The 12,072-nt window shown below is 36.6% G+C and overlaps 1 protein-coding gene across 1 annotated transcript in view; it reads left to right on the top strand.

Moving 5' to 3' along the window:
• MARCHF6 (membrane associated ring-CH-type finger 6) overlaps positions 1 to 12,072 on the top strand; it is a 64,690-nt gene that overhangs the window by 16,429 nt on the left and 36,189 nt on the right. Inside the window, exons 2-9 of the mRNA XM_080681768.1 lie at positions 1,166 to 1,262; positions 2,046 to 2,119; positions 4,294 to 4,437; positions 6,883 to 6,955; positions 7,946 to 8,114; positions 8,723 to 8,912; positions 10,565 to 10,626; positions 11,408 to 11,440. Of these exons, the coding sequence (XP_080537894.1) occupies positions 1,166 to 1,262; positions 2,046 to 2,119; positions 4,294 to 4,437; positions 6,883 to 6,955; positions 7,946 to 8,114; positions 8,723 to 8,912; positions 10,565 to 10,626; positions 11,408 to 11,440 (842 nt within the window). The remainder of the gene's footprint in view (positions 1 to 1,165; positions 1,263 to 2,045; positions 2,120 to 4,293; positions 4,438 to 6,882; positions 6,956 to 7,945; positions 8,115 to 8,722; positions 8,913 to 10,564; positions 10,627 to 11,407; positions 11,441 to 12,072) is intronic.

Below are 12,072 nucleotides of genomic sequence, written 5' to 3'. Positions count from 1 at the left end.
ATCCAGCCCCCACTACCCCTACCCTGATTTTCACCTCTCTTTTGTCTGTGTGCATGGGCTATGTGTTTATGTTCTTTGGCTACTCTCTTCACCTTCTTTTATCCAGTCCATTCCACCTCCCTCCCTTTGATCTCTGTGGACTTAACTTTAAACTGTTAGGACACTAATGGTGACTTGATATTGCATATTTCTACTTAGCATTTATTAGTTATGGAAGGAGTGAAGTTTTAAATAAAAACTGTTACTTTTAAGTTTGATATACTCACAGAACAAAGAAACAATTGACCTTCTTATATGTTAGGGAATTTTTAAGGTACACACACACACACACACACACACACACACTAGAGGCCCAGTACACAAAATTCGTGCACTGGGGGGGGGGGTTGTCCCTCAGCCCAGCCTGCCCCCTCTCCAATCTGGGACATCCCTGTCAAAATCCGGGACTGCTGGCTCCCAACTGCTCGCCTACCTGCCTGCCTGATTACCCCTAACGGCTTCTGCCTGCCAGCCTGATCGACACCTAACTGCTCCCCTGCCAGCCCGATTGCCCCCAACTGCCCTCCCCTGCAGGCCTGGTCACCCCCAACTGCCCTCCCCTGCCAGCCCCGTCACCCCTAACTGCCCTCTCCTGCAGGCCCGGTTGCCCCCAACTGCCCTCCCCTGCTGCCCTGGTCACCCCTAACTGCCTTCCCCTTCTGGCCTGATCGCCCACAACTGCCTTCCCCTGCTGGCCATCTTGTGGGGGCAGCCATCTTGTGCGAGGGTGTGATGGTCAATTTATAGGATATCCTAATCACACTTTTTTGGTTTTGCATGCTATTGATTAATGTCTTATCAAGTGATAGGTTCTTGATTTAGCATGCACTATTTTAAGTTTTGTGGTCTATTTAAAAAAATATGTTTTTATTGATTTCAGAGAGAGGAAGGGAAATGGATAGAGGGATAGAAACATCAGTGATGAGAGAGAATCATCTATCTGCTGCCTCCTGCATACCCCCTACTGGGCATCAAGCCCGCAACTCAGGCATGTGCGCTGACCAGGAATCGAATCGTGATATCCTGGTTCATAGGTCGACGCTCAACCACTGAGCCACACCTGCCGGGCATATTATTTTTTTAAATTATAACCAAAGATAACTCAAGTTTTCCTTTTTATTAACAGACATATGTCGAGTGTGTCGGTCAGAAGGAACACCTGAGAAACCTCTTTATCATCCTTGTGTATGTACTGGCAGTATTAAGTTTATCCATCAAGAATGGTGAGTCATCCTTCTAGAAAATCTTGTCTGAACTTCAGTTTTGTCATCATATATAAGGGGGATTGTTTGAATAAACTTTCTCTATAATTATTTAATTTTTTTTTTGTTGTGAAAATTTGGAAATTGCCCATATTCCTTATTGCTATGCTATGTAATTTGGAATATTGCTTTCCAGGTGTATGTGAATCCTGTTTATTTCTACCATGGAGGGCTTATTTTGTTCATTGGAAGTATTAAGGTTTTCTAGTTTTGCCTGGCATGGTAATAGCTTACATTATGAAATACTTTGTGCCAGGTAGTGCTCAGTGCTTTTCTCATTTAAGCCTTACAACAAAACCATGAGGTGGAGTTATTATTATGCAGATGAAGAAATTGAAGCATAGAAAGGTTAACTAGTCCTATGTCACATAGCCAGGAAGTTAGTGACAGATCAGGATTCAGACCTAGCCCTCAGGATAACAGTATTATGATACCAGTATTAAAACTGGTGTTGATGTTTGGGGATTTTCTTATAATCAGTTAGCTTTGAGGATATTACAATTTAAATTAATCTAACCATTTTAATAGTAGGTATACATATTGTTCTTATCTCTATTGTTATTGTTCTCTACCTTAGAAGGCATCTGTTATTAAAAGTTTGGAATATTTTAAATTTGAAATTGCCAAAATTGTAAAATCTTTATGAAATGTAACATTTTAATAAAACAGAACATTAGTTTTTAATGAAACCTTAAAGTTTTCTTGTTATAAATATTATACTTATGAGTATATTTGTAATTGCAGCTTAGTTCAGTGGCTGAAACACAGTCGAAAAGAATACTGTGAATTATGCAAGCACAGATTTGCTTTCACACCAAGTAAGTTCTTTTAGAAGTTTTCACTGCATTTTTGGGTAGTAACTGGCCACATGAAAGTGTTTAATGATTATTTTCAATTAGTTTTTCTTTGATAGTAATGGAAAGTACTGCTATAGCATTTTAGAAAATACTTTTAAAAATACATGTCTGCTTTTAACACATGAGAGATATTGATTTAATTTGTGTTATATTTCTTTTTTATTTATTTTTTTAAATTATGGACAAGTTCAAATGTTTGCAAAGGTATAATGAGTCCACTTGTACCCATCAATCAGTTTGATCCATTTTCAACTCATGGTCTTTACATGGCATTAATTGTGTTAAAGCAAATGCCATTATTTATAATTTCACCGGTACACCTTTCAGTATCTCTAAAAAGTAAGGGTTTCTTTTAAAAAACATAACTATGATAACATTACTCACCCAGCAGAATTAATAATGATGCCTTGATTTTATCAAATATCATATCACTGTTCAGATTTGGGATATCTTTTGAGTTAAAAGTATGTAGGTTGGAATAATAATGATAATAAAGTTTTAACTCGTTTTTTAAGGTCAGTATTTTCTAAGCCTATAGTAAATATTTTGCAGGTCTTTAAAATTTTAATTGCATTTTATAATTCTGTACCAGTTGATTGATATTTAATATTGTTCATTGTAAAGAATGAGAGCAGTGGTCACCAACCTTTCAGACCTCACGGACCACCTATTGGCGACTGCTGAATTAGAGGACTATACTGGCAAATTATCAAGGATATGAAGCATGATTTTTATTCTGGGATCCTAGTACATTGCCCTCCTCCCCCAAATGTTTTTTTTTTTTGTGTGTTTTATGTTTTTTGTTTTTAAGTATCTTGAGCTGCTGAGTATAAATGCTGTGAATTAGTATTAGTTTTAATTCATTGGTTGATTCTTGTGTGTGTCCCCTGATCAAGGATTGAATCTGAAACCTTGGCATATCGGTTGGATGCTCTAACCAACTGAGCTATCCAGCCGGGGCCAGAGTACAATTTATTAAAGCCATTACAGTTTCACTTTTGGAGCTTTATATTCATTACCATCAAAATGTCAATTCTGTTGTTTCATAATCTTTAATTTTTTGTAGGGCATAAAAATTTAGCTGCTTAGCTATAGTAAACTGTAAGACTAAATAAAGGATCTTTGAGGGTGTCTTGTAAAAAGTTGTTGTTTGTTAATTATTTCTTAATGTTTGTGGGTGGGAACAGTTTTGTTATAGTGTTCTCATACATTTTTGACATTTAAAAAAAACTTTATATATCATAATTCTTGTTTTGGCCTCACTGGAGAAAGAGGCACTCTACTTCTGTGTTCTTTTGAAGATATCTGTGGTGGAGCAGTGGTTTACATTGGAAATCTTTCTAAAGCATGGTACAACCTCTTCCTCTGAGTGTATTGAACGACATGTTACAGAGAGTTGGGAAGACCTTAATTTACCATTTGCAGTGTTAATTATTGTGCTAAAATTGAGAAATGGTTGGTTAACAAATGCCAGTTGTCTGTTTGCTTCACACAAAATGGACCTGCAGATTGTTATGCCTTTTTTTGAATGTTTCGATTTTTTTAGATGGAGAGGAAGAGACAGGGAGATAGAAACATAGCTCTGCTGCCTCTTGCACTTCCTCTGTTGGGGGTTGAGCTTGCAACCTGAGCATGCACCCTGACTGGGAATCGAATTAGTGACCTCTTGGTGCATGGGATGACACTCAGTTCACTGAGCCGCGCTGGCAGGGGCCAGGTGTTGTGCTTTTTTAGTACTATTTCTAAGGCTTGTGTTTGGAAGGAGGGCTTATTCTTGATGACATGTCACTAGCTTTACCTTTTTCTCCTGTTTGCTTTATCTGATATTTTATAATCTGGGAAGCCAGATAATCATATTGTTTGAAACCTAAAATATGTGTAAATTAGCTTTTCATGAAGTTCATGGCTGTGAATGAGAGACGCAGACTTCTCTTGAATCTTTTTTTCTGCTCAGAGGTCTTTTTTGTTGGCTCTATTTAAATGTGGTATTATTATAAGTATTTGATTCATTTTTTATAGGAAAAATACTTGTGTAACACAAATATTGAAAGTTAACTTTACATGCCTATTTTATATTTATGAATTAATCTACTTTTCAATCTTCATGAAATTATATATAATTTTTTCTATAATAGTTTATTCCCCAGATATGCCTTCACGGCTTCCAATCCAAGACATATTTGCTGGACTGGTTACAAGTATTGGCACTGCAATACGATATTGGTTTCATTATACACTTGTGGCCTTCGCATGGTTGGGAGTTGTTCCTCTCACAGCATGTGAGTACTTATTCCTCTGTGGTTGGAATTAATTAAACATTGCATAACTATTTAATATTATAGAGTAATATTAGATCATATTTTTATTCGAATGATATTTAATTATTTGATATTATTATGTCATATATTAGTAAAGCCTCAGGAAACAATTCTCCTGAATTAAGTATTTTTAAACACATTAGTTTCTTTCTTTCTTTTTTTTTTTTTTTTAATATATTTTATTGATTTTTTACAGAGAGGAAGGAAGAGGGATAGAGAGTTAGAAACATCGATGAGAGAGAAACATCGTTCAGCTGCCTCTTGCACACCCCCCACTGGGGACGCGCCCGCAACCAAGTTACGTGCCCTTGACCGAAATAGAACCTGGGACCTTTCAGTCCGCAGGCTGACGCTCTATCCACTGAGCCAAACTGGTTTTGCCAACACATTAGTTTCTTGAATGAATGTGTGAAAGAAAAATACAGCATACAGAGTCTAATAGTGAGAGTTCATGAGAGAATTGAAAAAACAAAATCAATTCATAGTGGAAGAAACTTGAATTTTATTTCTGGAAGTTCGTTAGAGCCTTCAAAGATTGTAAAAGATGGGTTTTCTTGAGATTTCCCCCCTTCTTTTAGAAGTCACTCACATGTCAAATGATCTTGAATAATTGGGAGGCTTTCTTTCAAATACAGGAGGCTCTCAGGGAGGTTGGTATACTAACTCTTTAATTGATACTTTTTGAGTTCTTCATTGTTCTTAAAGACATGGAGAGGGTATACGGTGCCAGATTATATAGATATGATTTTTTGCGATCTTGAATGCAGATAAGATTTTTGAATAAATATAATTCATATTCTCAGGTCTTCTTAAAATAAGATAAACTTACTCATTTATGAAAATGAATGTCTTGGGAGATATACCACATAGCAGAGTAAGTACTGTAGAAGTGTGAATGAATTAGTGAACTAGAAGATTGAGCAAGGAGTTCTGTAGGATGTAACTCAAAGAGACAAGAAGTTGAAAGTATGAGGGAAAAAAGTGAGAGATGGAGGCTACATCAACTTTTTTAGTATCTGTCTAATAAGTAGTTCCAGAAGGTAAAAGAGATGATGGAAGAGGAAATGATAGACATCTTGTAGATTGAAAGAGAGCTGACCATGATAAAAGAAAGAGACTCAATGTATTCTAAAGTTTTCCAGTTTTGAGTAGGGTGTTGTATAGATGTAACGCTTGCAGCTTATCCTACAAAGTAATGAAAATCAGACTAATGTCAGACTTAAAATCAGCAAATATTTTGCTGAAGCTAGAAGACAGCAGCAACTTGAAATTGAATGCTAGAAGGCAAATTTCAAAATCTGACAAAATTTTTGAACCTAAAACCTACCCATAAATTATCAGATGGTGGAAGGGCAATATACAGACATTTCAATAGATGCAAGGACTGAGAAAGTTTATTGCCTCAAACTATTTATGAAAAATGTGTTTGAGAATATGCTTGCATAAAATAAGCAAGGAATCAAAGAGAAAGTTGTGAGCTACAGAGAAAAGAATCAAGTATGTCTTACAGCTAAATCGTAATTGTTAATCTACAGTCTCTTTTAGGTAATAGCATAGAACTAAAATTCTAGATGATCTTAACAGGGGAGAAATTGTGAGGGGAGGATAGAAATGGGCGCTTTTTAAGTTGTTTGTCGTATTTGTGGGAGATTATAGATGTGCTACATGCAGATAGGAAAATATAGTGTAACTATACATTAAAAATATAGGGTAGCCAAATAGTGTAGGACTAGATTCACACTTGCATTGTTACCTGATTAACAGCAGAGGAGCCACCGCTGTTTATGGCATTGGAGCATGTACTCTATTGAAAACTTCTCTTAATTTCAAAAATGTGTACTCCCAAAACTGAAACCCTTTAATTTCATGAGCAGACTCAATGAATTTTAGAATTCTAGGTTAAAAAAAATTCTCCATATTGTAATTTTGGAGATATCTTTATTTTAGATTTTTTTCCTCTTTCAGACATCTAAGCTCATTCAATAAAAACAAGCAAGTGTGAATCTAGAATCTAAACTTTAAACATTTTTGAGTAACTTTTACTCTTCACTACCACTATTTTTATGCTTGACCATTAAAAATTTAAAAAAATTTATTTATTGGTTTTTTAGAGGGAGAGAGAAAAAAAATCTATCTGTTTTCTCACCCTTTTATGCATTCATGGGTTGATTCCTGGATGTTCCCTGACCCGGGATTGAACCCATAGCCTTGACTCATTGGGATGATGCTCCCCAGCCAGGGCCTTGACCATTTTAAAAAAGTTTAATATTTTGAGACTCATCCTTGCAAAGACTAAATGTGTATTTTAGTGGCATTCATGGTATTCCACTTTACGTGTTTAATTGAACAACTGTGAGGTTGATGATGAGAATTGTAACTGTGTGCCATTGTGTCCTCTTTTGATAGGCCGCATCTACAAGTGCTTGTTTACTGGCTCCGTGAGCTCACTACTGACACTGCCACTGGATATGCTATCTACGTGAGTATGAACTTTGTGACAGTGGAAGGCTGCATAATGGTGTTCGTTTTTCTCCACGTTTTTATTTTTTTAAATACTTACTGAAGGATATGTTCTTTGATTTTTAGAGAGAGGGGCAGGGAGAGAGCGAGATAGATTGATGTGAGAGGGAAACATTGGTTGGTTGCCTCCTGCATGTGGTTCAGGATCAAACCTGCAATCTAGGTATGTGCCCTGACTGGGAATCGAACCCTTGACCTTTTAGTGTACGGGGTGATGTTCCAGGTGAGCCACACTGGCCAGGGCTGCTCCACATATTTATTTTTGTTATAATTTGAGAAGTTTTTCAGTTTCAAGGACAAATAATAATTTCAACAGTAGAAGTAGCTGACATGTATATATACATATGTGCTGTTTGTTTTAAAATATACCTGTCTTAAAAACTGTTTTGTAATGGTGGGACAGCTTGTTAAATAGGCTGTTGTGCATTGTGGGATATGTACGATTATGTTCATTATGTTCACATGCTGAAAGTTCATTTAAATAGGTTTTTGCAATATAGACATTTGAATTCAAATTTATTTTTAAAATGTTTCTTGTGATTATTAGTGTCTGGACTCTAAAAAACGTCTTCCCTATAGTAGTTTTACTGTATCTTAATTTGACATTAAGCATTGTAATTGAATTTTCTTTGGGAAAGACATTATTAGATGTGTTTTATTTATTACTGATGTCAGAATTAGAAATGCTATAAATTATTAACTATATCAAGATCATTAGAATATTAAGCCTGCAAAAAATAATACTTATATATGCTAAATCTTCTTTTGTGCCAACTGCCCTTAGTAATTATTTTTGAGAAACTGATTTTTACCCAGAAAATTATGAGTTTTCTGGCTGCCTTTTTCCTGAGATTTTAGTATAAGATGAACTGTTGTTTTCTTGGGTTTCTTGGGTTTCCTTAGGTGTTCTCTGGAGTAATTCCATATAATTTTTTTTTTTTTTTACTAGGGACAACTTATTGGCAGATTGTTTGCAGGGTTGTTTTGTGGTGACGTGCACATTGTGCGCATTCATCAGCCTGGTGTGGTTGCGAGAGCAGATTGTCCACGGGGGAGCGCCGATTTGGTTGGATCATGCTGTTCCACCCTTCAATGCTGCTGGACACCACCAAAATGAGGTTACTCGTGACTTCCTTCAATTCTTTTTACTGGGACAGGACATGAGAGTTGTCGTCACCCTTTAAGACCCAAGCCCTTGACTCCCATGTTCCTCATTGCAAAGCACAGTAGTGAAAAGGAGTGGGAGAATATTAAGGGAGATGTGAAAAATCAAAAGAATGCTGCTGTGACTTGGCCTCTTAATTTTCTAGCAAGACTGGGAGCAATATTGGGGGTATACTGAAGTTTTATATCTGTATGTGTATAAACAAATAAATATATTTTTATTCCTGAGGGGCCATTAAAGACGGGAGTTGACTTTTAAAGAAGGATTATGTATGGAATGATGTATTCAAGATAGCCATGTTGTAAATCCATAATCTATAATGCTTTATGAAATGGTAATCCTTAAATTATACTGAATGAATATATACACTGTGAAGTGAATTTATATCCTTATATACCAAATTGATCCAAAATAAGATACATTTGACTTTGAGAGGTGCGTTTTGGAATTTCAATATTTTGAGCTTTGCTATTTTGTTTTTTTAGAAGGAAGAGCTTGATTTAGAAATAGAGCAAAACTGAGGTAAGTTAGCTAAATGTCTGCGTTCTCCTGTCATTTTAGGCTCCAGTGGGAGGAAATGGTGCTGAAAATGTTGCCCCTGACCAGCCTGCCAACCCACCAGCTGAGAATGCAGTCGTGGGGGAAAACCCAGATGCCCAGGATGATCAGGCGGAAGAAGAGGAGGAGGAGAACGAGGAGGAAGATGAGGCAGGCGGGGAAGATGCAGCGGATGCCAACAACGGGGCCCAGGGTAATGGCTGCTTGTTTGTTCTTACCACCTCTTCTCCACCATGAGTCCATTACCAACTTGCCTTGGGGGGAGGAATGGAGTTTTCACAATTTAATGGGTTTAAAATTATATTTTTAACCTGTCTTTATTTTGGCAAACTTGCATGTATGGATATACATATGCATACATTTTTTTTCTGTGAAGCAAGGCACATTTTGTGTTTTAAACGCCTACTTTACGCAGGACTTTCGTAGGATGGGTAGGAAGAAATTATTTGTAAGGTGGTGTAGATCCTAGTTTTTTTTCCTTTTAAAGGAATTTGATAAAGATTTACCTTTTTTTTGGCCATTCTTTTGAGTCAGGACTTTTAATATCAAAGAAAAATTCTTGAAGTGTGCACTGTAGACCAGATGCAATCCAGAGAAACCAGTTTCTGTTTTTAAAAATATTTTATTTATTGATTTTAGAGAGAGGGAGAGGAAGGAAAGGAGATAGAGTAAGGGAGGGAGAGAGAGAAACATCAATTTGTTCTTCTTATTTATTCATTTATTGATTGCTTCTTGTATTTGCCCTGACTGGGAATCGAACCCACAACCTTGGTTTATCGGGACGATGCTCTAATCAACCTGAGCTACCCAGCCAGGGCTCAATTTCTCCTTTTCTAGCATGTAATTTTGCAATGTAAAAGAAGATCCGAGACTGAGCCCTCCAAGTCAGCTGTCAGTAGCTCAGTGCCTCCTTTTCTCTCTTCCCACCCAGAGTTTTCTTGTCAGGTGCTGCACTGTCTCTAGGTCCACTTGACATGGCTAATATTTGAGTGTCTCCTGTGTGCCAGGCACTCAAAACATCAGGGCTCTGTCTTCATGGAGTTTCTGGTCTAGTGAAGAATACCTAAGTGAGCAAATTTATTACACACTGTGATAAACATTGTGTAGGTTGCTCTGAGCATGCTATTGGAGAGAGACTTATTTAAACAAGATGCCCCCGTCGCTCAGAGTAAGGGCTTTTTGAGCTACGACCTGAAGGTTGAGAAGCGAGTTGTGTAATGGGGCCTTTGCCAGGGAGAGGCAAGTATCCGTTCAAAGACTCTGAGGACGCAGCCTACTGCTTCCCTAGTGCTGGCCACCATTTCTGTCTCAGTCTAATGCAATAGCTCCTAACTGGTCTTCCTTCTTCCATTCTTGCTCCACGTAGTATTTGGATTGCTCTCCTGATTTTAAAAATCTTTTAGTGGTTTTTCCATGATACTGAAGAACAAAATAAAATCTAGGCTTCACATTCCTTTTTGTATGATCTGATCCCTGTGTGCCTTTCATACTATATCTTCCACCGCCTCCTAATCACAGAATTCTAGTCCTCTTGCTTCCTTACTCTCCTCAATTCCACTGGAGTTATTCCTCCTTCAGAGCTGTTCAATTCCTTTCTTTCACATAACCCTCTTTCTTTCCTTTCTAGTACTTTCCACATAGTAGCACCACCTTATTTATTTTATGTTGTATTTATGTATATGGATTCTTATTTATTGCCTAATAAGTAAATACTCATATGGAAAAATTTTAAATGTGGTTTAGCTTCTCAACAACAGTTTACAAAACACCAAATTAAAAGGGTGCATTTTATTATTTATAGTTCAAGTTACATCAGTAATCTTTGAACTGCATTTTTATTTCTAGATGACATGAACTGGAATGCTTTAGAATGGGACAGAGCTGCAGAAGAGCTTACATGGGAAAGAGTGAGTAAGACTTCTATCAAACATCAGTGTTTTAATTCTGTAGTTGTTTGATTTAAAACTTTAATAGATCTTTAATTTCTAGAGAAAATTAAGTGATGTTTTATTTGTACTGAAAATGGTAACTGTTTTTCTGTCTTCTGGTTTTTGAAACAAACCTTGCTCTACTTAGGGAATGTTTAGCCTGAAATTGTTGACTTTCAAAAAATGAAGTATCAATTTAAAATTTAAGTATTATTCTGATGCTTCAGTTGACAATATAGTTGTATCATGAAGTCTTGACTGGCTCCATAGCTAATGTAAGGATGAAACCCAAGATGGAATTTTTTTTTTACTTCAAAACCATGATTTGGAATAAAAGGAAACCCAAAATACAAAGCTTCCATAAACAGAGGAGTTTTTTATTCTCTGAAAATGGTAGGCTATATTGGAAAGTAGTGGGTAAGGATTATGTTTAAAAGATATTGAAAGGGCCCTAGCTGGTTTGGCTCAGGGGATAGAGTGTCGGCCTGCGGACTGAAGGGTCCTGGGTTCGATTCCAGTCAAGGGCACTGGGTTGTGGGCTTGATCTCCAGTAGGGGACATGTGGGAGGCAGCTGATCAATGACTATCTCATCATTGATGTTTCTAGCTCTCTTTCCCCTCTCCCTTCCTCTCTGAAATCAATAAAAAATGTTTTTTTTTTTTAAATAAAGATATTGAAAGGAAAATGAGCCATTTTTAATAAATAGAATTAAAAAAACCTGTTTTATCTTGAATTAATGCCTATTATTATTCATTTTAGATGCTAGGACTTGATGGATCACTAGTTTTTCTAGTAAGTAAAGCTAACTTTTTTTAAATAATAGAATTGTGACTTATTTGTCTTAGTGATTCAGTTGAGGTAGTAGTTATACTGAGGGATGTATCTGGCGGTAATTCACAGATTAGTGAGAATATGATGTTACCGAGCTTCTATTCAAAGTTTGATCACAATCAGTATAGAAGGTATTATTTGACTACATACTCATTTATCTCTCATACCTCATCAGTCCCTCATAGATGAGTCTCAGAAGTTAGGCAGTGGTGTTGACAAAAGTGCATTCTAATTATTGGAAAAAATATTTATAGGATGACTTCATTCATGGAAAGATATTTTTAGTATCCACCATGTGCCAACTATTGTGATAGTTACTGGGAGGTTCAGAGGTTAATGAAATAGGATCCCTGTTCTCAAAGATGCTTTATAGTTAGTAGAAAACGACACGTGAATAAGAAACTTTAGAGGTACTACATGGTAAAGACTCAGTTACAGAAGGTGTGTATCAGAGGTACAGAAGAGGCCTTGGTTAGGTGTTTCTTATTGGAGTTTGTCAGCAGGGAATTTTAAAATAAGATAATTTAGAGGTTGAGGCACAGAAGATATAGGGAATAAGTACAGTTTGGGAGCCCTTAAGGCAGAAAAACTGA

This window comes from Plecotus auritus, assembly GCF_963455305.1.
Source record: "Plecotus auritus genome assembly, chromosome: 7".
NCBI classification, from domain to species: domain Eukaryota; kingdom Metazoa; phylum Chordata; class Mammalia; order Chiroptera; family Vespertilionidae; genus Plecotus; species Plecotus auritus.
Note: the sequence above shows the minus strand (reverse complement) of the source record. Positions and strands in the feature narration are given on the sequence as shown.